Source organism: Lissotriton helveticus, chromosome 3_1, assembly GCF_964261635.1.
Source record: "Lissotriton helveticus chromosome 3_1, aLisHel1.1, whole genome shotgun sequence".
Taxonomy (NCBI): Eukaryota; Metazoa; Chordata; class Amphibia; order Caudata; family Salamandridae; genus Lissotriton; species Lissotriton helveticus.
The window spans coordinates 1,522,981,916-1,523,009,520 of NC_136061.1; the positions used below are offsets into that span (position 1 = coordinate 1,522,981,916).

Below are 27,605 nucleotides of genomic sequence, written 5' to 3' on the forward strand. Positions count from 1 at the left end.
GATGACTCTCCCCATTCATTACCGTAACTGTTGCTTATTATTGTTGCCATTTACTCTTGGGGTGGAGAATGAACTTGTGGCTTGGGAGACCGGGAGCTCATATGTATGACCCTCCTCCGATTTATAGGGTTTCTTCTTCTTTTCTTTCTTCCTGTTCTGTGTCTATATTTCGGGTATTCTTTATTGGGCGACAGACACACTGCTAGGGGGGGGGTAGGCCGTAGCCTCTGCATGTGTGTAGGGTGGGGGGTGAGGAGGGGGGGCTTTTATTTTGTCCGTTTTCAGTTCCTATGGGCCTTATTTTTTCTCTTCCTTTTTTAACTCCTTTTCTCTTCTTCTTTTCTTCTGGTCAGTAGGGTGGCTTGGTGTGGGGTGGGTACGGACTGGCGCGAAATATTTTGGTGGTAGTTTATCCTTCCATTGCTATTTATGTGCCGATACTTTGCTTATGTTTCTCTGTTCGTTAGGTATCCTTTGGTAGGCGTTGCCCACTCTTACTCTCGCTGGACTGTATGGTTACTGATCCTTCTCTGTTTCTATCCTTTTACGTATATTGTTAAAATTTTAAAATGAACCTTAATTCTCCTGTTTCTCGGCAGTCTGATGTTTTCCAGTGTAATTCTGAATGCTTGCTACTTTGTATTGATGTACTGCTGAGTCACCGTATAACTTATGAAAGTGCTTAGACAGACGTCGAGGCCGGCCGGGTGGTTGTAGGCCCGTAAATGTTTGATGATACTGCACAATAAAGGTTTAAAAAAAAAAAAAAGAAAGTATCATTCATTGTTGAGACCCTCGTTGAAATGAGCATGTCTATGTTGCATTTTGTGTCACACTGAAAATAAAGCACTAAAGAATTTCTCCCAATTGAGAGAGCAAGAGCAATATTTCCAGCAGCAGAAGAGTAGAAGGATTTGTATAACCTAGAGCAGAAGGGGCTAGTGTTGAGTTCCATCCCAGGGATGAAAAATTCTGCAAATTTAGCAGCGGTACCATTGGCAGAATATACAGTTTTGCTATGCCACAGAAAGAGCACCCAGTGGGCGGTTGCAACATTTTCAACGCTTTTGGGATGAACATGTCTCTGGAAGGCGTATTTCACAAACTATATTTCACTCTGTCACATGGCTTGCTCTCCAGGGCTCTTGAGACATTTCACACAGCCCACTGAAATCCTTGAGAATGGCACAGGCTTTGGCCCAGATTTGTGAATGCTTTGGATCAGGTTTGTGTCACAAAAGCACTACATCTTAGAAGATATAGCAAATGTTTTCTCTCTCCCTTTGACGCAAGGCACAGCAGCACTTTTGGTTGCTGTACAGTGTGAAATACTAGTAAATCTGTCTTAAAGGGGTACACATCCTCCATGTACTTTACCTGTTTACTTCTTCTTTGTCTCTCTTACCAACACTCTTTGTTTTGTACTTTCCATCTCTCTCTTTTTCTCAGCATGCATCTTGGTCTCTCTGCACACCCAATTCTGTCTTCATCTCCCTTTGCATCTTTTATTCACTCCTCGGCCCCACCATCTCTCATGAACTTTGCCGCTCTTTTTTTGCTCCCGTCTCATCCCCTCCCCTGCTTCCATTACACTGAATTATGATTTTTTTCTAGGTTTTTTAGAGTGCTGTGTTGCCTCCCACCACTCTAGAGCATTGCATCGTCCAGAAAATAATCTAAGTGATGTCAGAAGGGACCCTTATCAAAGTTAGATGACTCCTGTTCCGGTGTCACCAATGCCGAAGGCTTGTTTGAACGCTTCTGTTATGAGAAGTTTCATCAAGTGCTGGTAGTTTGGGTCTGACCTCATATTTGCTTTTAGAGCTCCATGGGTCTTCCTTGGATCTGTCTCCCATGTTTTTGATTCTCTCGTAAACTTGTTGGATTATCTAATGTGATGTGTCCGCCAGTAGATCCTCAGCCAGCTTGATATGATGCACCAGCTCCTCCATGTACCCAGTAGGCCTTACACACATCAGAAAATGCTTTAATTATGATCATTGGCTCCAGGGAGAGGCACAGGAGCACTGTAAGCTTATGGTTACATTTTTGCCTGATTCTGCAGTCGTTGAAGCTTATCATGTAGTTCGACGCAAATCCTGGTCTAGACTATATTGCTGTGGACCCGAGACACAATCACGGAGTGTTGTCAATTCACCTCCCTTGGTCTGCTAGTAGAAGTGTGATGAGCTTCCAGAGCCTGGCCATCTGAAGCTTTACTGAAGGGCCAGATGGAAGTTTTAAAGGGAATTATATTTTAATTATTGTCTAGTTGGCCATCTCCTAACTAAAAGTTGCTAGCTTTGTTTGCACTTTCGAAAAAGAGATCCATAACTTACTGAATGGTACTGTTCCTCATGCACTGTTATATTTCCAATGCCGTTGTCATAAAACACTGCAGCACATGGTGGCTGCCCATGTACAAGCCAAATGAATAATTGCATCGTAGTCTCTTATATTTTTCTCATGATGTCTCTCTGATACCCTATCCCAGCTCTTTCCTGTGTTTGTCAAATGATCCTCTCTCATTGTGACTCTTTTTTTTCCATATCGCCACAGATAAGCCTCTGCCTCAAGGAATATCCGGAAGCCTCATTGGGATTGTAGGTGGCGCCATTGTGGCCCTCTTCCTCATCGCCGTGGCTATTTCCACATTTGTCCTCCACAGAAGACAGCAAAAGAGTCAGACAGAGACAGACAGTGACCTGTGAGTAGATGCCATGTTCTGCGCCTGCGGAGAGAGGAGTTTGCCAAGCATTGGCCATCAAACCATTCCATTGAAGGCCAGTGCATGGCTTTTGAGTGACAGGAAGGGAACCACAGAAGGAGAAGCCACTGTATGGTTTTAGGCAAGGCAAAGGAAGCGGGGGAGTTCATAGTGAACCCCTTCTTTCTTTACCGCCAGCTAAAATCGAACTTAGGGCCAACCTCGGGCCCCTCAATCTTCCAAACACCTCCATATTGTCTCACTGTGCCCTTTTCCTGCTTCATCCTATTACCACCTTTCCATATGTGATACACAAATAGTCGCTGCCCACTCCACATCACTGAGTGCCTTATTCCTATTCCTAACTGCACCATCTCCCCATTACTATACCCTGCACTGTCTTCTCCAAACATGATATTATTTGTGGCATGTTTCTCTTGTCACTATGACATGACATCTCTCCTTCCTGATGCTTCCTTGCAATACTTCATTTCACTCTGAACAACTTCTCTCCGACATTTGACATCGCTGCGCCGAGCTACAAACAACTCCTTGTCGCAATGGCATGACCCCTGTCTTCTCCCAAGCCGCCTCGCTGTCTCCCAACCCCTTTTGCCCCACTCCCCACCTCTGTTGTCACACTTCTTGGTCCACATCACTGTGTCAGTGCTCCTCTTCACTCCTCTTCACTCCCTGTCACTGAGTCCCACCTTGTCCCTCATCTCAATGTCCTGTGAAGGCTGAGGCTCAAACAGATCATTGGCATGCATGCATGCACCCCCACATCTCTGTTGCTTTCACTAGTGTCTGGGCCTCTAAAGGTTAAGTGGCGGACTGTGTAGATTAGCGCAGTGGGGCGGGTTTGGGGGTGGTGGGGTGGAAGTGACAAACAACTGAATGATGAAAATAAAATAAATGAATAAATAAAACCACTTACCTTGCGCTTGCCGCATCTCTAACTCTGAGATGCGGCGAGCGCAAGGTAAATGGTTTTATTTATTTATTTTCACTAATCTGTCGTTTGTCACTTCCACCCACCCCCGCCTCACCGCGCTTACCTGCACGGTCCGCCACTGACAATGTTTTGTCCTAGTTTTTTTTATAGCCTGTGTGGCTAGAACTAGCATTATATCATATTGTCTGATGTACACACCAGACCCTACCTTTGTATTCACCTTCCTTTGTAGTCTAAAACACCTACACATAAACACACTGCATACTGTGCGCAGCATTAAAAACCCCTCAGCATCATAGACAACATGCCCTAAGAAAGTACACTCTCGGAGCCTCAGGTTCACCAACAAAAACGCATTGTCCTACACACTCTCCGAGTGAACTTTCCCTGGCACATTTCTCATACATAGTGGCACCTGGGTGGTTCACCACCAGTGTGCATTCTTAAATAGATTTACGCATTGATCCAGAGCATTCTTTGTCAAGGAACTAATGAAGAAATATTTGGAATGCACTCCTCCATGAATATTAACAAATGCATAATTATGAGTCGATTTAGCGTTTTAGAATTCAAGAATAGACTGGTTTTGTTATGCAAAAACTGCCATCACCTGTCAGAATACAAATACAAAGCCTTGTATGTTCAAAAATAAAATAATACATTTTATAAAACAGACAAACACTGTTTCGTGCTCTGTCTCTCTTTGTCTTTGTTATTTTATGCATTTCTTTCTCTCTTTTTCATATTCTTCCTATGCGCCTGTGTTCGTGCTTCATTTCAAGTTGTTAAATTAAATGAGTTGCTAGGGTCACATGGATGCTCTGTGGCAAACATAGTATGAGGATTGTTCTCCATTGCTTCTTAATGCTGGTGGACATCTACTGCTAACAACGAAATGTCAGGTTTAGTGAAATTGAAGAAGTTCAAATTGTCCCATGGAAAATATGCAAAAGTACCGCTTCTGATGATGTGTTTGAAGGGTTGTTTAAGTTCCATGCACTTATTTAGATATGTATGATCGCTCATGGTCTAAGAGGCAATAAGAAAATCAGAGGAAAAAATTGAGCTTTTAACACCCAGAGCCTGATGCACTACAAGCAGGCAGTAATCTCTCTGATTTAGGGCCTTATTAGAGTTGGGCTGATGACATACTCCATAAAAACGGTGTTAGATATCCGACAAATGCCATAGATTATAATGCACTTGCAGTGCGGCACATAGACCTGCGCCCACCAAACTATAAATAAGGTCCTTCATTTATTAAAACAGTATGTATACAAAAGTTGAGGTAACAAACCTTTTTGTACAAGACAATTAATTCCCTCTTAAAGCTAAGGGAATCATGGATATAATTAGCTGATTTTTATTTTGAATGTTCTATTCATTGGTTCTTTGTTGAACACTTCTTTAGAGAGGCTTAAATAACATTCTATACAAAAGCAATTTGTCATCTAAATCATTAACAAAGAGGTGAAATTGTATAAGTGTTTGAGAAGTGAATAGCAGACCCAATACACTTCATTAGAGTGGCTGAGAAGTGCACAGTAGGTTTAATACACTTTGCTGGCTTGGCAGAGAAAAGTGAAGCAGATTCAATGCCCTTCACAGCGGTGGCAATGAGGTGAACAACAGGGCCCCGGAGTGAACAGCAAGGCTAAACCACTTAATGGAAATAAACAATTTTTGTTATTTGGGTATTTTGGAGAAGCTTTGCATGCTACATAACTGCTAAAGCAGAGAGCTAAAAGTTACTTTAGAAAGGGTTGAGAAGTACACAGTCGATCTAATCTACTATATAAGGATGATTTATAAATTCCTAATCTGATACACTTTATAAGAATCTCTGAAAAGCGTACAACTGTTCCCATTCACTTTATAGGAGTCCCCAAGATGTGCATAATCTAATGCATTTATTACGATTCTCTAAAAAATTGTGGAGAAGCAAGCTGGATGTAGCCTTATGGCTAGAGCGGTCGAACTCGAAGCTGGGGAACCGGGTTTGAGACTCGACAGGGACGCTTAACAACCTGTGATTCTGGGCAAATCACTTAGGGCCATATGTATCAAGGAACCATTTTGCGATTCTGTAATAGCGATTTTTAAGAAATCGCTATTTCAGAATCGCAAAATGGTATGTATCAAGAAAAATGCAATATTTTAGCGATTTCTTGATATTCCTTAATTGCAAATTCGCAAATTGCGAATTCGCAATTAAGGAATACTTTCCCATTCATTTCTATGGGCCAGGAGGCCCATAGGAAGGAATGGGAATTTTCTCTCAATTTGCGATTCGCAATTTGCTAATTGCAAATTGAGAATAATTTCATGGGTGCAGAGGTGTCCAAAGGACACTCTGTTACACCCCTGAAATAAGCATAGGTGCACATGTGGTGCACATACATGCCCTAAGGGCATGTATGCGCATCACATGGCACTTTGAAAAATGCAAAAATGTGCATTTTTCAAGGAAATCGCAACTTACCACCAACTAGAAGTTGGTGGTAATTTGCGATTCCTTAAGGCCATTGAGCAAATTTTTTTGCCTTCTTACTTTGCATTTAAGGAATCGCAAAATTTGCGATTCCCTAAATGCAATCGCAAAATAAGGAATCGCAAATTTTGCAATTCCTTATTTTGCATCGGGATTTCCTTCATACATATCATTTTGCGAATTCGCATTCGCAAAGGCCGAAATTCTGCGAATTTCAGCCTTTGCGAATGCGAATTTCAATGATACATATGGCCCTTAATCTCTCTGTGCCTAACAAAAATGAATGTGTCTATCTGTAATGAAACGGGAGCTCCTGCAAAGCGCTCTAATACCGGATATCTTCAGGTCGAGTTTGCGCTATATAAAACACTAAAATAAAAAATAAAAAGTGGGAGCAGAACAGATGAGGTGTGTTTGGGAGAGAAAAAGAGGCAGAGAGGGTGACAATAAAGTGGGAAATGCATCTGACATCGAATAGTCATGGTGCGCTGTTAAAAAGATACTAGGGCTGAGCAGAGAGCTGTTTTGAGAGGCAGGAGACTCTACCTCTGCTTCCAAAGTCTACATTTAAAGGTCTCATGCAACACCATCCAAAAGATACATTTTTACGGTGCTCCACTGGTGACAATGGACGGACAGAGAAGGAGAGCAGGTGGAATGTCTTCTGGAGCATAGGCTTCTACTGGGTCACAGACGTTAGGGCTCAATGAGGAGTCATTCACATGGTACTGAAGGTTTTAGGCATGACCTATATTTGCACATATATGAGAGGCAAAAAAAAACATATGTTTAAGACAATGCGATAATAGAGACCAGTGTTTGCAAGACAAAATGATCCTCTGCTAGATGTGCTCTTTTTAAAAAAATCATTTTATTGTAATAACAAGCTCCACAAAATTCACAAATTAGTCGGCATCGGTAATTCATCGGCACAAGAAAGACAACGTAAAGCATATATTCATCGTTAACAGTGTAACCTGCATACAAAGATCAAGCCCTATGGTGTTCACCCTTTTGCTATCATCTAATTCTCGAAGTACATCACCATGAGGAGGACCATCCAAAAACCATAAATAGCAGTTTGTTCCCCATACCACACCCATGCCCGTGACACGTCTACAGTGGGCAACCTCGTAATATCAGTTGGTTGAATGGAGGCAACGTGACTCATAAAATCATCATCTACAACATAGTCAGCATTGAGGACCAGAACACCTATATACCACTAACCAGGGTCAGAAATCTCCTGGGTATCCACTGATTCTCCCCTGTACAGTCTCCATGCCGCCCAGATATTTTCCCATTTCTTGGGGCACCCCCTGCTTTTGTATATGACTCTCTCCACCCGTTGGCACCAATCTAGGTCTCGTTCCCAGTCCTCCACTGTTGGCAAGACCTCACTACCCCACAGCCTCGCTATATTTCTTTTGGCGACGATACTCGGTAACGCCAGCCATACCTTGTCCCACTTCAGCCAAGTGATGTCATTCGTGACCCCCAGGATATGCCATCTGGCTTCTAGTGGGACCTCCGCACCCACCACTTCCGACATTATGTTTGACAGCCTAGACCAGTATGCCCGGACCCTAGTGCAATCCCATAGGATGTGAAAAAACGTGCCCACTTCCCCACATCCTCTCAGACAAAATTGCGAATTCACGTAACCTATCCGGTACTGTGTCGTGCGCGGGGTGTAGGAACGGTGAAAAATGCGGAGTTGAACTAACCTAAACCTGGCTCCAATCACCACCTCCCGGGACCTTGTAGTGACTCCCTCCAGTCATCGTCCTCTAATAGCCCTATATCAGATTCCCATTTTTCCAGCAGAGGACCCAAGGGGTCAGTCAAGTTATTATTTTGTTTTTTGTACGTGAGGGAGATGGCTTTGTCTATCATTGGATCCAACAGTAACCTATCTTCCTGCGGGGCATATTCTGGTACCCGCTCCCCGTCTTGTAAATGTTGGTGTAGGGCATGTCTGAGCTGTTGGTAATGCAAGAACTACCCTTTCCCCATTTAAAATTCCGCATGTAGGGCAGCAAATCCCACCATATCCCCCCTGTTCCATATATCCCCTAACACATCGATACCAATTAGGCTCCATTGGCGAAGACCCTTTAACTTCACAAACGCTGGGAGGAAATTCCCGGTCCACAGTGGGGTTTGCTCTGTAAGCTTCGCTTCCCATCCCAGCAGCTTCGTTGCCCGCTTCCACGCCCCTACCGCTGCAGCCATCTGAGGTGGCAGAGACAGGTTGCGCCTACCTCTACTATAAAGAGCTGCCAAGAAGGTATCACTGCCGAAGACCATACGGTCTACCCGGTATGCCGGCTCCTCCATCAGGGCAAACACCCACCCATTGACGTTAACTAGCTGCGTTGTCCAATAATAAAGGCGAACATCCAGACGGTGAGCCCACCATCATATGCCCCCCTCTGTAGCTTCTTAAGGACAATTCTCGGGCACCCCCCACTCCATAGCAGAGAGCGCTGCTCCGCCTCAACCACCCAAAAGATCTGCTCCGGGACCAGAAAGGGCATGTTCTGCAGAACATATAGTAGACGGGGAAGGGCCATCATTTTAAATAAGACAGCACGCCCCATCAAGGAGAGCGGGAGGGTTTTCCAATGTTCGATATCCCCATGTAGCCGCTCCAATTGAGCCGACACATTCAAGCGCAGGAACTCCACTTCCGATTTCATAATCCAAATGCCCAGATACCGAAAAACCTCCTTCCAAACCAGCCCTCTGCATTCTTCTGCTAAGCTCGTCGGTGGTCCCGCCAAGACATGACCTAGGGACTTATTCCAATTAATACGATATCCTGAGTTCTCACCAAACTTGCGCAAGATCTCCATCAATCTCTGGATGGAGGCGGCTGGTTGTTGAACATACAACAGAACGTCGTCCGTGTACAACGATATACGCTCTTCCCAGCCCCCCCCCCAGGTCTATGCCCCACACCAGTGGGTCCGTCCGCACCCATGTCACCAGCGGCTAGAGTGTGTTCTTTTTTATTCTTGCTTCATTTCACACATAGGTAGAAAATAGCGCAGCCAACGTGTTTCGCCGGCATATGGCTTCTTCAGGACTGCAAACATGCCGAAGAAACATATATAAATGCATAGAAATTGTGAATTACAAATAATACCATTCAAAAAACATCCCTCAAGATTATATTAATAACAGGGAATAAAAACATTAAAACACACATATATTACATTATAAGGAAACTAAAATTGCACATCACTGACATGTTTACAAATAAAAAACAGCTTATATGACAAACCAGAGACTAATGGCCATATGTATGAACACCTTTTCCCATAGACACAGAATGGGTAAAACCCTTTGATACATCTGGCCCTAATAAACTAATGTGAACTGAAAATATATACAACCAACACAGATACAGAGAATAATTACATCAAATAAACAAAAACTAAAAATTATTTAAACCATTATTATACATCAAAAGCTGAGAGTGACACTAATGACGTACATAACCCATACCTAGAACATTCCACACACCAAATATGCACAAATAATATTCTAAATAGACTTTTACATACAGAGAGAAAATCAAAGACTTTCATCGATTAAACATTATAATATACTAGCAAGACTGCAAGACCATTGTTCATCATAGAAATTCTTTCAAGTAAGAAGAAAAAGACTGACACGACATCCTATAATTGTTATGCCAGGAACCATTAAAAAGGATTCGAAAAAAGGTGATAGCAGAATCTTACCATCCAAGAGTATCCAGGCAAGGGTTCTAATGTACCCGATCAACACTTAAATGTTGAGATATCCCTAACACTGTAAAATATAAAATAGAGGCAACATAAGCAAAGCATTTATTATGCTTAGGCCTACACCCAGAACTAAAAAAGAGGAGGAACCACAAACAATAAAAGGTAAACCATGTGTGAGATACCACCAATGTGAAAAAGTGAAAAATCGAAAACCTTGCACCATCATACCAATGTGTTTTCACAAGGTACTGTCCAGAAGTCTGAGCGATCAAAATTTTAAGTTCCTATTGGTAAAAAGCAATTAAATTAGCCACTTTCTCCTCGACTTTTCAGACAGCGCTCCTTCTACGCCATATTGTGGCTGGAGGCAACGAACAAGAAAATGCCTCATTCAGAATTACGCAACAAAATGTCCAAAATAGCTGTTAACTTTAACTTTTTTCATGCTCCCGTATGATCACGACTGTAACACACCCATAGAAGGCTTCACCAAACAAGGGGGCTGATTCACAAAAGTAAACTTAGACCTAAAGTCTAAATTTAGACCGAAAGTCTAACTTGACTACTAGTAAAGTTAGACTTTTGGTGTAAGTTTGAACCAAAGGTCTAACTTAGACCAAAAGTCTAACTTTATCAGTAGTAAAGTTAGACTGTTGGTCAAAGTTTACTTTTGTGAATCAGGCCCAAGGTGTTTTCAAAGCACTTCGGAATCTTTTCACTCACCCGTGTTAATTGGTTGCTAGCGCATAATTCACAACAATGCGCGTGTTTCATAGTGTTCAGAAAATGTGAATACCACAACTGCAAGCAAAACGACAAAGGTGAACAACAGCAACAAGCCATCCCCCAACACCAATGGAACACTGCGTTTTTGCTCATTGCAGTGCTCATTCACGTAGCTCGTCACGTATCACTTACAAGCCAATCTCAGTGTCAGGCAGGATCTGGTCGCCAATCCATGACCACATGAACACTATGTTTCTGCTCATTGTAAAAGTCATTAACGTAACTCATGCAGCGTCAATTTCTAAGCCAATATCACTAACATCACGGTATAACTTGGAACCATACACATCCAACGTGCTGACTCTCACGAGCTCCCCAAAAAATACACCTCTTTCAGATATCCTATATCATCCCACACCCGTATTCAGCTGGTTCACATGCCTAAACCGGTAGCCAAGTTCTGTGTGCAGTCCAGTTGAAAGGACTTGAGTTCCCAGCTATCGCATCAAAAATACTTATCTGTCTCACAGCGAGCACGTCCCCATGAGGGAAACACTAGAGAGTAGTCAGCCCCAATGATACTCTGTTGCATTGTCTATGTTGATTAGCCGCTTGTTAAAAATAACAAGCATTTGCAATGAAACAAGTCTCGCATTTACAAGAAGTTGAGCTATTGGCATTGTAAATCAAAATGCCTTTTATTTGTGTTTTTTTTAAAAGCACATCAATAAAGGCATTGTCATTTACAATGCCAATAAGCTTGAACTCTCGCAAATCCGAGACCTATTCCATTGCACATGCGTTAGAAGAGCATTCAGGACATTACTCTTTGAGAAAATAGCGCTCATAGGCTGTAATTAAAGCCTGATGAACAACACACATAACAGGGGGTCTCATCATGGGAGGTTACAAAATGGGTAAAGGTGGTACTAAGGAGGGACTGCTTAGCCTATTGACTTATGAAAAGCCACAGTTTACAATGGACAATGACACAAGCCAATGAAAAAACTGGGCGGAGAGTGGGGGGACCTTCACGTCCATACCTTAATACACCATGCCATGCTGAGCAGGGCATGTGCCGCCCAGGCTTGACCTTTAGACGGGGAAGCGTATATTCTACTTCGCCTGTTTAGCATCGCAGTGCAATACAGTATCTTCGAAAATGGAAAAACGTGACCTCATTATCACATCAAGCAATTACTATAAACCTTTCTAAATTCCACATTAGATAAAGGATGGCATCATGCCATAAACCCTCCTAATCCGCTCTAGCCATTACCTAGTTGCGAGTGGTCTGACTATGGTGATGACCTAACCTTAGGCTGTTTACATGACTGCTTCAATGAGGATCTTGTGCTTTTACTGTAAAGTCACACATTTTTCCCTATGGATCCACTGTTCTACACACTTCTTTGCTTGTTAGTGTTCAATCATACATGCATTTACAAAATCCCATGATAATACCACTCATAACCCCAAGCCTGAGTAAGTTGAGTGCCACAATTGTTTACATCCAATTTCCAATTTATAATATAAAATCTTCATTACATATTATATTCAATTATTCAATTAAAAATGCCTATTTAATGTGAAATTTGGAAGACACACGAGCATAGTAGATGAAAATTGTCAATAGCCTTTTCTCTGCATCGTTGTTTCGAACAAATTAGCAAAAGTGAAATCAGATGGGATTGTCTTATTTGTTCTCTCTCTCTCTTTTTATATATCTGTAGTAGTGACACATAGGGCCTCAATGGGATGTCCGTCAGAAACTAAACCACCGACTCCTCGTCGGCTCCGGTTCTACCCGACCTGTGGCCGGCGGTTCTGTCCGACTGATTATGATGCTTCCGAACACCGTTCGGAAGGACTCCCATTTACTTCAATGGAAGCCTGTGTTACGATTAACAACACAGGCTCCTATGGGGTAAATTGGTGTCTGCGGAAAACTTTGCACCCTGTCGTGGGCACCTGCCTGGTGCATGGATTTACAGGTGGGGTCCTTTGGGGACCCCTCGACCCCAAACCAGAGAACTTAAGATGAAGGGGGGCCTACTAGGTGCGGCAAAATTCATTTTCCGACAGCCTTTTCATATCCTATAGACTGAGTAGCAAAAGCTGTTGGATTCCGGCATCGTAATCGGTCGGTCGGCAATGCTGTCCATTGAGCTGTACGAATCGTCTCCGACCGACTCGGAACCTCCGAATGCTGTCTGGAACTGATTCGGAATGACCGAACTGTTTCCCTTCTGACCTCGAGTATCGTAATCGGTCGGTCAGGAATTGTTTCCGACTGAGTGGGGCAAATGGGTTCCGACACGGTCTAGGGGAATCCAACTATCTGTTGGAGGCTTTCCAACTGACATCGTAATCAGGCCCTAAATTTGTCATGTTGTTGATATTTCTATAAGGAAAAACAAGGTTTTATATTCATGTTCCATGTGATGTGTCTATATATTTTAATTGAGTAATAATTTGAATGTAATGTGTAATGAAGATGTTATATTAAAAATTGGAAATTGAATGTAAACTATTGTGGCTCTCGACTTACTCAGGCTTGGGGTTATGAATGGCAGATGCATGGGATTTTGTAAATGCATATATGACTAAACACTAACAAGCAGAGAAGTGTGTTCAACAGTGGTTCCAAAGGGACACATTTGTGACTATGCAATTTTATATGGAGCCCTGCCCATTTGGCTGAAGGGCCCCCTCATATTTTGTTTACTCACCATGTGCTTTTACTACAATGACGGCTTGAGCTCAATTGTGGAACATTAGGAATGCAAAGTGGTTGTCCGCCACAGGTCCCTGCCCTTTTCACTCCTCCAGCATTCCATGGTGCAGCAGCATGTGAGTTTGCTTCAACTGAGGGGGGATCTTTGGGCCCAACAGTGATGTAAAGGTTTTAAGGCTGCTGGGCAGAGTGAGAAAGTCAATGTGGGACATGTGTTTTTGGACGGGCAGATGAGCGGGCTCTAATGTGTATATTCAATATATGTTTACGTCCAATAACCAGCATTAAATCCCCTGGGCACAAGGTGGCAGAGAACTTTATAACAGGGTAAATTTGGACAAATATTTAAGTGAGATAAGATGATTGGCATTGTCAGCAGCGATATAAAGTATAGCAATATAAGGGAAAAATGCAACATTAGTTGAAAATATTAAAACACTTCCCAGATTCGAGATGATAGTATCTTAGAAGAGATGGGAGACACCATTTAGAATTGAGAGACCCATTTATTATTCGTCAAGATTCAAGGAATAGGTACAGTTTATATTGGGTCTCAGAGAGGGTAATGTTTCAGTTCTCTTTTGACACCTACTATTGATGTGACCTGTCTGATATGCATTGGAAGGCCATTCCTTATCTTTGTACATTTCCAGAAAGGGTTGTTGAGAGTGGATGTCTTACTGAATCTTGGTGTAGCCAGTTTGAAGATGGCTTGACGTTTTAGGATTCTCTTACCACCAGAAATCTGAAGTTTTTGGGATAAACATTCATCCTTGTTCAGGTAGCTCACTCGTAGTTAAAGCATGCAACCTTATATGCAGAGTAGAATTCCAGAGAATGCTTGCCTGGGGTATAAGAATAGATATAACCCATTTGAATATTTTTGTATTTGAGGTCAGAAGGGCTGCCACGTAAAATAGTGCATTGAGAGGAGCCAGGTAAAATTTGGAAAGGCCAGTCTGTCGCTCGTTTCCATTGTAAGTGCACGAGATGAGTAGGACGTGGGCAGCCATTTTAAGGTCTTGTTTTGGAAGGGATTATTTTAGACTTTAGAGAGTTTTTTGCTCTAATCTGGTGATTACACCCATCTCTTTTTTTGTTAAGGTCAAGGGCAAAGTAATTGGTCAAATTTGAAGCCAAGCGATTAAACAGGGGAAATATTTTTGGTTAAAGGTGAATAGCTTTTAATTGGCTTGACCAATCTTTGGGCAATTCCTGACATTTTGCAGGAGATACCATGAACAAATTATGTCTTCTGTGTGTTCAGCTTCAATATAATATTTGTGATAAATTTCTTAAGTTTTGCAAAGGAGTAGATTCAGCTCTTGAGACTGTGTTATCACTCAAGCTTGATATATTGCTGGATGTCATCACTATATTGGGCTATGATAGGCCCCTGCATTGGTAAAATTACACCTAGTGGTGCCACATAATGTTTGAAAAGTAGGGGCTGATGATTGAATAATGGGGACTTTTCTGCGGTTATTTGAACGCCATATATCCTCGTCGCCAATGTTAATAAGTACTCCAGAAGTCGTAGGTAAGATTCTTTATTGCATCCACCTCTTCAATACCCATTATGTCGCTAAGGATTTCATAATCTATGGTGTCAAAGGCTGCTGAAACAGGTGGAACAGGAGGCAGACATTTCATCTGTTGAAAAGGTGAAAGGGGTCGCCCAAAATTTCAAGGATGGAGGATTTGGTGGTCCCCGAAAGGAACACAGATTAGAAGTCAACTTGGTGACTATTGGTGGTGTGCACTTGGTGGTGTTTACTTCTAGTTTATTGGCGACACATCTTTACAGAATCTTGGAGACGCCTCCACGAGGCCTGTGAATTGTGTAGGTGACTTGAAAAGAGGGTGGCCATGGACCACCTTAAGGGATGACTCTTAGAGACAGCCTTTGCTTGTTAAAGAGGTAAGGACTTGCAAACATAACGAGGACAGGACACAGCAGTTTTTTTGGCTAGTATTGGCAGTTGGATTGTATGCAAAGACCACATCAATGTAGCAACGTTTCTAAACCCAGCAGTCACTTTCTTTGGCCAATAGGATCACGTAGTGGGTTAAAACACACAATTATTTTAAATTAGGTAACAGAGAGAGTGGCACTGTTAGCGGTAGTTCTCAGGCACCTGAATCTATAACTCCTAGGAGTGAACGGACGAAGAAGCCAAACTCATTGGCCACAGATGTGTGACCATGAAAGCTGAAGGCAGGAATAGGTCTCTGGGAATGGAACCGGTACTGGACAGAGGGAGTTTTTGGCTTTGGGTTTATGTGTGTGGTGTTTGAGGCATTTGAATTAGGAACCCTTCATTTCTCCCACACCTTTCCTTTATACATATTTACAAACACTGCAGCATGAACTGCTCAGGCTGCTCTTCTGATGAGCACTCAGAGTGACAAGGACAGAGAGAATGAGAAAGGATGGGCAGGGGCTCAACAGCTTGCATCCGGGTTCAACTCGACCTAACCTTTTATCCCTAACACAGCTCTTGCACGTCACAAGCTCACTCTACCACTATGGACTTGATTATGAGTCGGGCAGATCAGAATTCCTGTTTGGGATACCACTCCACCTGATCACGAATGGTCTGATCTTCCAGCTACCGGTTTTCCACAGTGTGGGAACACCAGACTTGATTTTACTGGCCAGAAATTACAATTGATAAAATTGCCTACGGCTTTGGGTGCAACAGTAGCGTTTTCTACAGCAAAGGAGAAGCGTGCACTGTCCTAGCCTGCCAGAACTATTCTTTCATCCCGCTTTGCCTCCCCGCATCCTTCCCTCTACTTCCCAGCATGGAAACCACAGCTCCCATTTACCACCTGCTCGCAGCAGGTGCGAAAAGGAGAATTACATCTCTCTGAATAGCGAACATCATAACATTTGGTGTGGTAATTTCATTTCTGCACAGTTATTCCACATTTCAAGGGGTCTATCTCGTTATAGGTGGACTTCCATCAGCTATAGTAGCCAGTGACTGTACTCTCTGCAACTGGGAATTTACACACGGAATTCCACCAAACTCATAACCATGGTCTATGTGGGGTTCAATATATGCAATATTTTCAAAACTTGCCAAACAAATTTCGGTTTATATTGTTGCACTCATAGTCCAAGCACATGGTGTTATATATATACATATATATATATATATATATATATATATATATATATATATATATATATATATATATATATATATATATATATATATATATATATATATATATATATATATACACATATATATATATATATACCGCAACGCGTTACAGCGACATAAATAAATGTGCAAGAAAAATCACTGGAGTGTCGTACCTTTGTGTTGGTATCCGATTCTCATTAGGAAGTTGGAACAGGAGGAAAAAAAAAAAATATATATATATATATATATATATATAGACACACACACACACTTCTCTTTCCCTCTGTGCTTCTTGATTTCTTTCTGTCCCTCTCAATCGTGCTGTTCCTCTGTCTATTTTCACCCCAGTATATTTCTTCTAGTTATTCTGAATGTCTCTTCTCAACCCCTTCTTCTGTCTGCCCTTGTTTCGCTCAGTCTCTAGATCTCTCTTTGCTTCCTTTATCTATTAGACTGTTCTTTCTGTATCCCTGTCAATGTCTCTCTTTACCTGTCATTATTCATTCTCTGTCACTCCCTCAATCTTTGCCTTCATCTCTATTTCGCTTGGTCTGTGCCTGACTTCTCCCATTTTTTCACCCTTCTTGGGTCTCTCCAGAGCACTCCTTTTCTCAACCCCGGCCTTTGCCTCTCTTTAACTCTTTCTACCGCTGTCACACTGGGAAGAAAGCGAAGTTCAAATGTATTGTTAATGGTTTCATTCCCAGTTAAAAATTCTGACCCGGCTCGGAAATTGTGTTTGGGATCACTTCATTCCCCCGGTGCAGGTAATGGACTTTTTGCTGAAGCTTTGTAAATTCTTAATGAGAGACATTAATTGCAGAAGTACAAGGAATGCAAATTCTTTCTTTTTTCTAAAAGATCAAAGTGTGCACATGCAAGCCTGCACATTCCAATTTTAAGTAGTTTGTCGAACACACGTGCATAAGCAGATATTATAAGGGGTGTTATTCACAGTGCGACCCTCACATTCATAAAAGGGGTTTTCATTTATTCAATTCTAGATCGTTATTTTTCTCTCTTCCTCCTTCATTTCTTTTTCTTACTTTCCTTCTTCATCCCCTCCTGTGCCTCCTTTTTTTATTGTCTCTCCGATATCCCTTCTTATTCATCTTTTCTTTGCTTTTTTGTCTTTTTCCTCTCCTTCTGCTCTTCCTTCTTTTTCCTTTTCTCTTTATTCCTCTTTTTCTTCTTCTCCTCCTTTTCCTCCTCCTTTTCATCTTCTTCCTCGTCTTCTTTCTCCTCCCACTCTCTCTTCTTCTTTCTCCTCTTCTTCCTCTTCTAAGTCTTCTTCACCTCCAGTTCTTTATTTATCTTTGACCCCACCTGGTCTTCCTTGTTCTTCATCTTATATGTATTTTCTACTTCCTTCCCTTCTTTTTCATTTCTTTATTCATCTCCTCCTTCTTGTTCTCCTGCTTCCCTCTCCCCTTTTTGCCTTCTTATTAGTCTATCTTTTTGCTCTCTTTCTTTTTTCCTTTTTTATCTTATTATTATTTCTTGCTGTGTTTCTCACCCTCCTATTGTTATACTTATTGTTTTTTCCCTTATCTTTGTAATCATCTTCTTTTGCAACTTGATCATCTCCTTAATATTTTCCTCCTTATTTGCCGTCACCTGTACTTCCTCTCCTTTCTTCTTCTCCTTGCTCTTCTTCTTCTCTTTCTACATACTATTAATTTCTTTCTTCTCTTCTTCATTCTTTCTTCATATGCCTCATCTTCTTCTGCTTTGTATTCTGAGTCGTCTTATTCTTCTTTTTCTTCATTGTCTGTTCTTCTGATTGTGCATTTTCCCCTATTTAATTCGTTGTTTACTTCTTCCTCTTTTTTCTTGTTTTCTTTTTTCTTTTTCTCCTCTATTGTCTCTGCCAGGGGTTCCCTTTTAAGGAACAAATCTTCCAAGCATATAAAAGTGCAGAATGTCCTTGTGAGCAGGGATCATGTTTGATTGGCAGTCCTTCTGTACTCTTCACCTTTGTTTCGGTTTAAGCTGTGGGATTTTCTCTGTCCAGTATGGTTGGGTTGTCATATTTAAATGATGTCATTCTGATCCATTTCTGTTCATTCCAACATAGAGCGGAATTATGTCTCAGACAGGATGGTTCTCGTTGGACGAGAGCTTTTCAGTGCTTTCTAAGATCTTCAACATTTTTTGGGCTTGGTCGGTGTTTGGTCTTGAACAATAAGGCCAGTCACGTGGTTAGTCTTTCTGCCTTGACCTTACTTTCACAGCATCAATATTGTAGGCGTGTTTGTGATGGAGTCTTGTTTCTGCAGGAGGCCCAAGTATTCCAGCTTTCTGTTGCTGCCCTTTGGATGGACAAAGGAGTGTTGAGATCCTTATCCCGGATAGGTTTCCGTTAGACGTTTTCTAACTGGGATGCACTGATCATGTCTCTGAAACAAACATTTCTGTTTCTTTCTTGAAAGGATTGACCTGCCTCCATCTCACAAGCCAGCTCCTCCTCCTCCAAAGAAGAAACCGGAGATGAAGAGTAATTTAACTGCTGAAGATATACAGGTACTCTTGAATGCCGCTCATTCAGTCCATAATGTTTAGAATTGTGTTGTCTTTCCGCATCTCGTTGGGCTGCCGCCCTTCTCGCTTCTCCTTACCATCTCTATGCCCTTCCCTCCATACCTGGCCAACTTGTTTTATTCATGATCCCTGCTGCTCCCGTATGGCCCCTTGCTATATGCTCTGGGCCCCTCTTGCTACGAACTGGGACATAAAATAGGCCCGGAGACCAAAATAAAAGTGGCCCTCATATAGTGAAAGAGATATCTAAAAAGTGTCCAAGGTTTGCAAATTGGGGTAGTTTTGAACTTGTAAAAACACACTGTATAAGAGTGCTGCAAGGTATGGAAGAGTGTGTGTATTTGTGCTTGATGCAGGCAATAATTTCAGGGAAATCAACACTTATAACCGGCCCAGCAGATGATAAAACAGGCCCACAGCAGCCCATAAAATGGCTCACGCACAGACTTTTGAGACCATCCCATTGGGCACTGCCTGACTGCCCTAAAGGTCAATCCGACTCTGACTCTGGATCCCTTTATGCCACTTTATGTTCCTTCTGTTCCCCTTCCACCCTTCAAACTCACTGCTGTCCTTTTTTCCATCTCCGTAACGTTTGGAGGGGGATCTTGTCACCTCCGCTGGTTCAAACGTTTGCAATTCTTTTGGGCCTGTGCCTCCTGGGGTCCCTGTAGATCAGAGGATCTTCTTGTCAGCCCTGGTGGTTCAGGGACCTTCCTACTTATATTTCTAGGTGTATACTGCCTGCGACAGCGATCCGCATGGATTAAGCTCAAACGGAGTAAATGCTAAAGCTGAGAAGAGATGCTGAGATTTGGTCAAAGATATATATTTACACACTTTAGATTTGGGCTTGAGATATCACAGCCTAGCAAAAGGCAAAATAAATTCAAACCCCCTGAGATTATTTGAGAGAGACTTGAAAGGTTTCCTTGCACATACCATTGTTTGCTGTATTTAGTGCCTCTTAAAGCAGTTCTACCTGCAGTAACTAAAGCAGGAAAAGTGGATTTCAGGGACATTGACACCGCCTGAAAAGTCTAAAAAGTTTCCAGCATCTCCAAAATGTCCTTGCACACTGTGGTTAATGTTATCTTGATGTGAGTGTTTTAGCATAGGATAAGCGTGATGCAATAAGTTAGGGTCCAGCCCTAATTTTTGCTAGGTACCATGACTTCAGTAACTTAAAACCAAACCATCAATGCTTTGTCTTCTCACTAATGCTATAATTACCCAAAAATATTATTTCAAACTTTTGAAAACTAAACGTTACAAAGACTTAAAAAATTAACAAAACTGACTGAGAGCTAATATTCTGATGAATTTAAAGCAAAGCAATGTAGTAGAGAAATGCATTTGCTGCATTATTGAGAGTATAGAAGCAGACAGCAACTCTTGGCGCACCTATTAAAAGTATTGAGAACATGAGAAAATGTGCACTCACCCAGGCCATGTTGTTTTATCTCTCTGACATGCTTCCTTGTTGGATTGTATCTCACTGCACAAATACACCTGTTCTGTTCTGGCTTTGCTATTTATCACTACACATAACTGTGTGTGGTTTTTAACTTGCAGTTGGAAATGTTCCTACACTAGCCCCCCATTTTGTACCAGAGGCCTCACTGCAGAAAATATACCTCCAGATTTTAACATGATACGCGTATGGAAAAAAATCAGGAGATATGAAGTTGTACTAGATAAAGTGCCATATGTACATGCATGGATAATTTTACTAACTCACACCTTCCGTTTTTGCTGCAAATTGTGTTTTTGTTTTATTTATTATTATGTTTTTTTAATAGTACCGTAAGTGACATACAGTGTAGCAGCCACTTTGTCTCTGGGTACAAATACAATTCCAGGAATTGACAGAGATTGTGGCAGTTATTTCATTTTACAATTGTTTTTCTTCCGGTGAAAGTGGTGTGTGCCGCAGATTTCACTTCCACACTCAGTTCCCTTATGCCGTCATTTGTAAATTTCTCTGGTGCTGGAAGGAGCTTCCCTCAGTCTCCACAATTATTCCACAAATCAGTGTTTGTTGCATCTCAGGGGTTAGTGTGCAAAACCCCTGTGTATATTAAGCCACTTTGTATCTGGGTACAAATACAATTCCAGGAATTGACAGAGATTGTGGCAGTTATTTCATTTTACAATTGTTTTTCTTCCGGTGAAAGTGGTGTGTGCCGCAGATTTCACTTCCACACTCAGTTCCCTTATGCCGTCATTTGTAAATTTCTCTAGTGCTGGAAGGAGCTTCCCTCAGTCTCCACAATTATTCCACAAATCAGTGTTTGTTGCATCTCAGGGGTTAGTGTGCAAAACCCCTGTGTATATTAAGCCTGGCAGTAATTGGGAGCCATCTGAAATCTGCATACTGTATTAACAAGCTCGTGCAAATCTTCAAGAGGGTTTGAACATATGGGGGCAGATTGTACAAATAGAATGTCCACTGATTGTCCAAGAGTTCCAGAGGTTCAATCTAACACCTGACTATAAAAAATATTTCCATTTAGATACATTTTTGAGAATGTATCTGGAAATCTAGCATGGAACCTGACCCTCCTCGGACTATTTTGGACACCCCTATTTTGGAACCACCTCACTACACTGGGTAGTGACAGTTTGCTTGTGTGAGATTGTGACAGAGATTGCAAATTGTGCATCCAGTAAATGGTAGTATATAAAACAATATTTAGGCATGTATTCAGTAGAAACCAAGTCTGTCACTGTGAAGGAGGGATCTGCAGTCAGCTTAAGGTAGATTTGTAAATACTCACAAACCGTGATTGCTGTAAGGTTGAAATGCTGGTATATGTGGTCTTTACCCTATTTGCAAAGTCTTTCTGTGCAAACTTACCTTCTCCCAGCATGAAACTATACTAGGCGGTCTGTGTTTTATGGGGTGCCATAGTGTGAAACTAAGGTCCGCATTTATAAGTTGGTGGACGCCCAATGTCCCGCCAGGGTGATGGAGAAGTTACGAAGGAAGGTGGAGAAAGTGTCATAGAGACTGCCCGCCACATTTCTAAATTACTGCTTGGCAGGCGGTCACTTATAAGGCATTGTCAGGAACTGCCGTCACGGCGGTTACTGCCAATGTATTTCACTGTTTGGTCACCAAAGAGTTTTCATTGTTTATTTTTAAAAAGAAAATCCTTAAACAGGATTTCCATTTTGAAAATAAAAAATGTAATGCTCCCCTTGTCGTGGGAATCATCTTCCATAGCCAGGGGAACATTAGTAGCATTTTACTGTCCCTGTCCGCCAGAGTTCGCCTTGTGGTGAACCACAGTAAAAAACATGGCTAATTTTCCGAATATCTTGATTGGCCATTCTCTGACAGCCATTACTCTGACGGGAAGTGGGAGAGCAGTGGCAGCGTAGTCACTGCCGTAGCCAAACCTATGGTCTGCCCGCATCTAAATCGGGCGGACGGACCATTATGTTCTCAGTGAGGATACTATGTCGCTGTTGCAATGAGCATGCTTACCTCCAAAATATAAATCAGCCCCTAAGTGAGGGTGTTGATTTTGTCATCCTCTACAATGGTTATCTTTGTACATAAAGTCCTAGTCCTCATTATAAGAAGTCACACAACTCTTGCTATCATTTTAATGGGTACATTGTCAGAAATGTTTTGAGCAATGCTTTTTGGAACTCAGAATTTGGTTGACAAATATGGTGTCTGTGTATACAGTTAGACCCGTTAAGACCTCCGTCTGTTTCACTGGGCTTAGCAGCAATTATATATGCAATTACAATGCAATACAATTCTACCATTTATTTCCATACAAAATATGGTCAATTGCATTGATTGTGGTGCACTGCCTTAAGCTTAAGTTTGAGAACACATTAACAAGCGTGCTGGTAGCATACTATTGTTGAGTGACCTAAAATTAACCAGATCGTATTGAAAAGGCAGCAAAGTGCAAAACAAAAGTCAATGGAGTTTGGAAATGCCTGTCCCTGCCGCCATGTTCGATCAACGTACCTCTTCTATGTCTCACAACCCAGCAATCTAGGTTGAGCAATTCAAAACTGGCTGACATCACTCTCTTCCAAGCTCCTCCCCCAAGACTGCCATAAACTCTCACCAACATGGAGAGCTTGCTGGATGACAGGATTCAATAAAAGACCTCTGGTCTGAACGAATTAAAAGCATTTAAATTGCAGAATACCTTCAAGGTGGGGTCGGACACTCTAGGAGCTAGCAAAACCTCTTCTCTACAATGGAGGTTGAATTAATGATTTTGCAGAAGCTAGTCAGAAAGAAAGATTAACAATTTCAAAACAAATTACCCGTAATAATGAGACTCATTTTAACCAGGCGGTTTTCAAAAATCAATGACAGCCGAATGTGTTGCGGTTCATTTTTTAATTGTCCAAGAATGCCCATAATGCTTAGCCCCCTCTGAAATCTTCCAATGTCTAATGCTTCTTTGCATCCCTTTGGCGTGCATTTTTCTGATAGATGGCACAGTTGATGAACTTGCTGAGTAGTTGCTACGCTACAGCTGGTCATATTTGGCATCTGTTAGAAGGGTTAAAAATATTGCACGGATAACATTTCAGGCATCATAATAAAACATCTGCTGTAGATAAAGGCTGCATTTAATGCTGCCTCCTACGCATGTGCATTGGAGTGTAAGTAACGAGGCTCTTTTTTTGGATTCAGCGCCTTATAAGAGATTCTTTCTTAAAGTCGACTTCTCATTTCTGTCACACATCATATTTTGAACAGAAGGTGTTACCCAAAATATAAATATATTCTTGACAGCATGTTTTGATTTTAACTCTGGAAGCAAACCAGGGATGTGATCAGCTTGATTAAATCGTGTTGACTCATCACACAGAATATTCCATGGTGATCTCTGAAAGACAAAGACATTTCTTGCTTAACTCTATTCTATTCTATTACACTATGTTATGATATTACATGAGGTATTTGTTAATCTTGTGCTATGGTTTGAGAATGAAGTGGAACAGTAGATGCATTCAAGGGGCCTGAGAGGGTATATAGTTATTGATTTTGTATTTGTGTTTAATTTACTCAGCATAATGCATTTCTAATTTGCTGTAAAGGTTGCAACATGTTCAATAGTTTCAGACTTTTACCCTTCATTCATTGGAAATTCAAAGATCGATCAATGCAAAGGTGTGAGAAGGTTAAGGGCCACAGAGGAGTGTTATTGGCATACACAGACAGGAAGTAACAGCAGCAGACATTGGAGGAAGAGGGCAGTGTTAAATTCTGACGGATTTATGTCAGAGTATCATACACAGAAATATCGCCAGGCATGGCATAAATATTGTGTATCCTGAATATGGCTTTCAAAAATATCATCCCATAATGTATACCGTTTCCAATGATGATGCTAAAGGGCATTCCAATCTATACCACTGCCAAACAATTAAAGGAATTGTGTCTATGCTGATGAAGTAAATAGGCATGTTTCAGCAAAAGACGGTGGGTGGATGAAAGGCTTAAGAGGTATATTTATTCAAAGCTGCTGTGCTGCGCTGCACTGCACTGCACTGCGTTGCGTGAACGGGAAAGAGCTGAAAAGTACCATATCTAATTGAGGTTACCTACCGCCAATGTAGGCTCCCTTGCACAATGGTGCACGGGTGCCTGCGTTACATGCAAAAAAAATTATGGAGAAAGGGATACCCTGCACCAAAGGGTAAGTACACCATTTTGGTACAAATGCAGGTTTACCAGTCTTTGTAAATCTGGGTTTCTTTTAAAACACATTGGTGGATGCATGGGAACACCTATGCCCTTCCCATCTAACATCTACCTGAACAAAGTAATGTAAGGCAGTGTTATGGGCCAGGTCACGTTAATTTGTATTTGGTAAACCACGCAAAGGCACACAAAGTGGATCTGCATGACTTAGTAAATATCAAAAATTATTTTGTGCCAGTGCTGAGATATAAAAGTGACACAACTCTGAGGCAAAATCACTCAAATCTGGGGTTTAGTGTAGCTCAAAAAACTGTTTTTTTCAGTGATCCAGTTTCCCAAATACATACATCTTCATGTGATGAGCAGCGAGATCCACTCAACCAGTCTACACACTGGAGTTCTTTGCTCATTATGTGTTCTGTGCCAGGAAAGGCTGAGGCAAGTCTCTGCAACCCCTCTCCCCAAAGGTGATGGTGTGGAGAGAGGAACGCAGACAGGGAAGAAAAGGGAGTAAGTTGAGCAGTTGATGGGAGTGATTCTCTACCCAGAGGTTGACCAGATCAAGAACACGAAACAGGAGACAACTTTCAATCTTAGGAGTCTACTAGCTGGTCATTGCAGCAGTGGGTACTGTTTTCCACTGCTGCAAAGACCTGCTGAAACTGCCTCCTTTTTTAAAGTATAGACTTATAAGTTTTGAATTTTGTGAAGCTCGGAAGCCTTTTTTTCTAAAAAAACAAAAATATGAAATTCCAAATTTGAGGGCTTAGCGAATTTTCACTCAGTACAACTCACGCCAATGATATTTAATTTTGTTCCTTGTATTGTTTTGAATCTAGAACCTTTGATGATGCTCTAAGGTTTACCATTCGACTTGCTGAAAACCAATATATACGCATTGTCAATATGCAAATAACATATATAGCCCAACCTCCACACACACAGACAATTACTGTGTAATGGAAAATCAGTGCCAGTGACACCAATTTTAGACATAATACGGGGTTCATCATCTCTCTGTGAGAAATACCTTTAAAATCTCTATATTACTAACATTATTACTGTCATCTCCTTCCTGATTGCTATTATTATTATTATTGCAACTATCACAGCCCCAGGGCCGTATCTGACCTGCCACTGAAAATGCGCATACCGCCGAGAAAATTGGTCCCTTAAAGCAGTTGTTTACAACCTAAAACATAATTATATGGATCAGTCTTTAAAAAGCCACATACTGAGAACATCTGCTAGGAGCCCGTACATATTTTAATAGACATATATAGCTGCTACACATTTGATTTTTTAAATAATTTAGTCTGCATATAAAGATGCAGATTAAAAAATATATTTTAAACAGAGTAAAAGGAAGGAAGGAGCATGGCTATTGTAACCCAAAAACGCCAATAAGCAGTTTAACTGCTTAAGCCTAATCCAGTGTGTCTACAAAAATAGCGATTTCTCTCTACAAAATCTTTTTTCTTCCTGCATAAATAAAATGCTTGTGCAGGTTGAAAAATGTTGGTACTTGTGTATGGCTGAATTCTTCAAATTCATTTATGCTTGTGAAAATTGCTTATTTTACTCAGTGCACTCCTTGTGAGCCATGCACAACATCTCTACTAAGGGGTAAGCTAAGGGTCTGAAACCTACATATGAAGGAGCAGCCCTATTTCACATAAGAGTGCACCAGCTTCTGACTACTTATGTGCAAATCTAGTGGCGGTCGGGATGGATCGGGAATGGGGGGGTGACACAGGGGAAGCGGGTGTAAAAAAAAGCAAAAAATGTAAATAACTTACCTTCTTGTTGCTTCCTCGCCACATCTCTCCTTAGTACCTCGCTCTGGCCACAAGAGGAAGCACACCCAGGCTCCCAATCAGGTAATCACAACGGTGCAATGTAGCGTTGTTATTGGTCTGAGTGCCGTGGTTCGGCACTCAGACACAGACTGGGAGCCTGGGCATGTTCTCCATGCAGGCTGTAATACAGCCTGCATGAAGACATGCAAAGTGCGCACAAATGTTTGGCCGGCCCGAGACGGCCGAAGAGATATTTGCACGCATTTACAGTGTGCTCACCACTTCCCCTGCTCCTGTCGTGAGAGCAGTCCCAACTGTTGGACATCAGAAAAGGACAACTTGCGTTATTATCATTTAATTTTATTATCATTTTATTATTCCTTAACTTCACTGCTAAAAAGCAGTGGGGCGATGCGCCTCCTCCTTCGCGGAGGAGCTGTCACCATGGAAATTTCCAAAGTCAAACAACTGGCAACTTTCCAATTTTTAAAAAATGTTGCAAAGTGTTACGCTTGTTACGTTAAAAAAAGTATCTTTAGTAGTGCTTTGCAATAGTAAGGATACCATTCCTACTGCAGTAAGGAGATGTAGGTGGTGGTGGGTGGATTGCTGGTGAGCACAGCAAGTGTCACCCTCTTATCATAATCCGCACACCATCTCATCCTCTGTCCCTTCCCTTCACCATGCCCCCTTAAGTAATTGCCCATTCCCAGTTTGAGAAGGTCCTTGATTCCACCCCTCCTCCCAGCATCAAACACCATTTCAGATCAGGACTCTTGGGCAATTGCCCAGGGCCACAACCTTTCAAGTAGCCCCCTGTGAAAGTAAACTTTCCCCCTCTATCTAAGCTCTGTCCATTTCTACATATCAACCTCTCCTTCTCTCTGCCTATCTCTATTTCTTACTTTATCTCTCTTTTCCCAGTGTCATTTTAAGGATTTTGAAGCCCCCGAAAAGACCAGTGGAGTCGCTGGAAATTAATTTTAGAAGGGATCACACATTGGGCTACTGATAAAACTGATGGGGTCACCTAGAAAGGAC

The 27,605-nt window shown here is 41.7% G+C and overlaps 1 protein-coding gene across 1 annotated transcript in view; it reads left to right on the top strand.

The window, feature by feature from the left end:
• The window catches only part of NECTIN1 (nectin cell adhesion molecule 1), a 484,094-nt gene that overhangs the window by 339,267 nt on the left and 117,222 nt on the right, over positions 1-27,605 (top strand). Inside the window, exons 6-7 of the mRNA XM_078682171.1 lie at positions 2,560-2,707; positions 18,965-19,055. Coding sequence (XP_078538297.1) covers positions 2,560-2,707; positions 18,965-19,055 — 239 coding nt within the window. The remainder of the gene's footprint in view (positions 1-2,559; positions 2,708-18,964; positions 19,056-27,605) is intronic.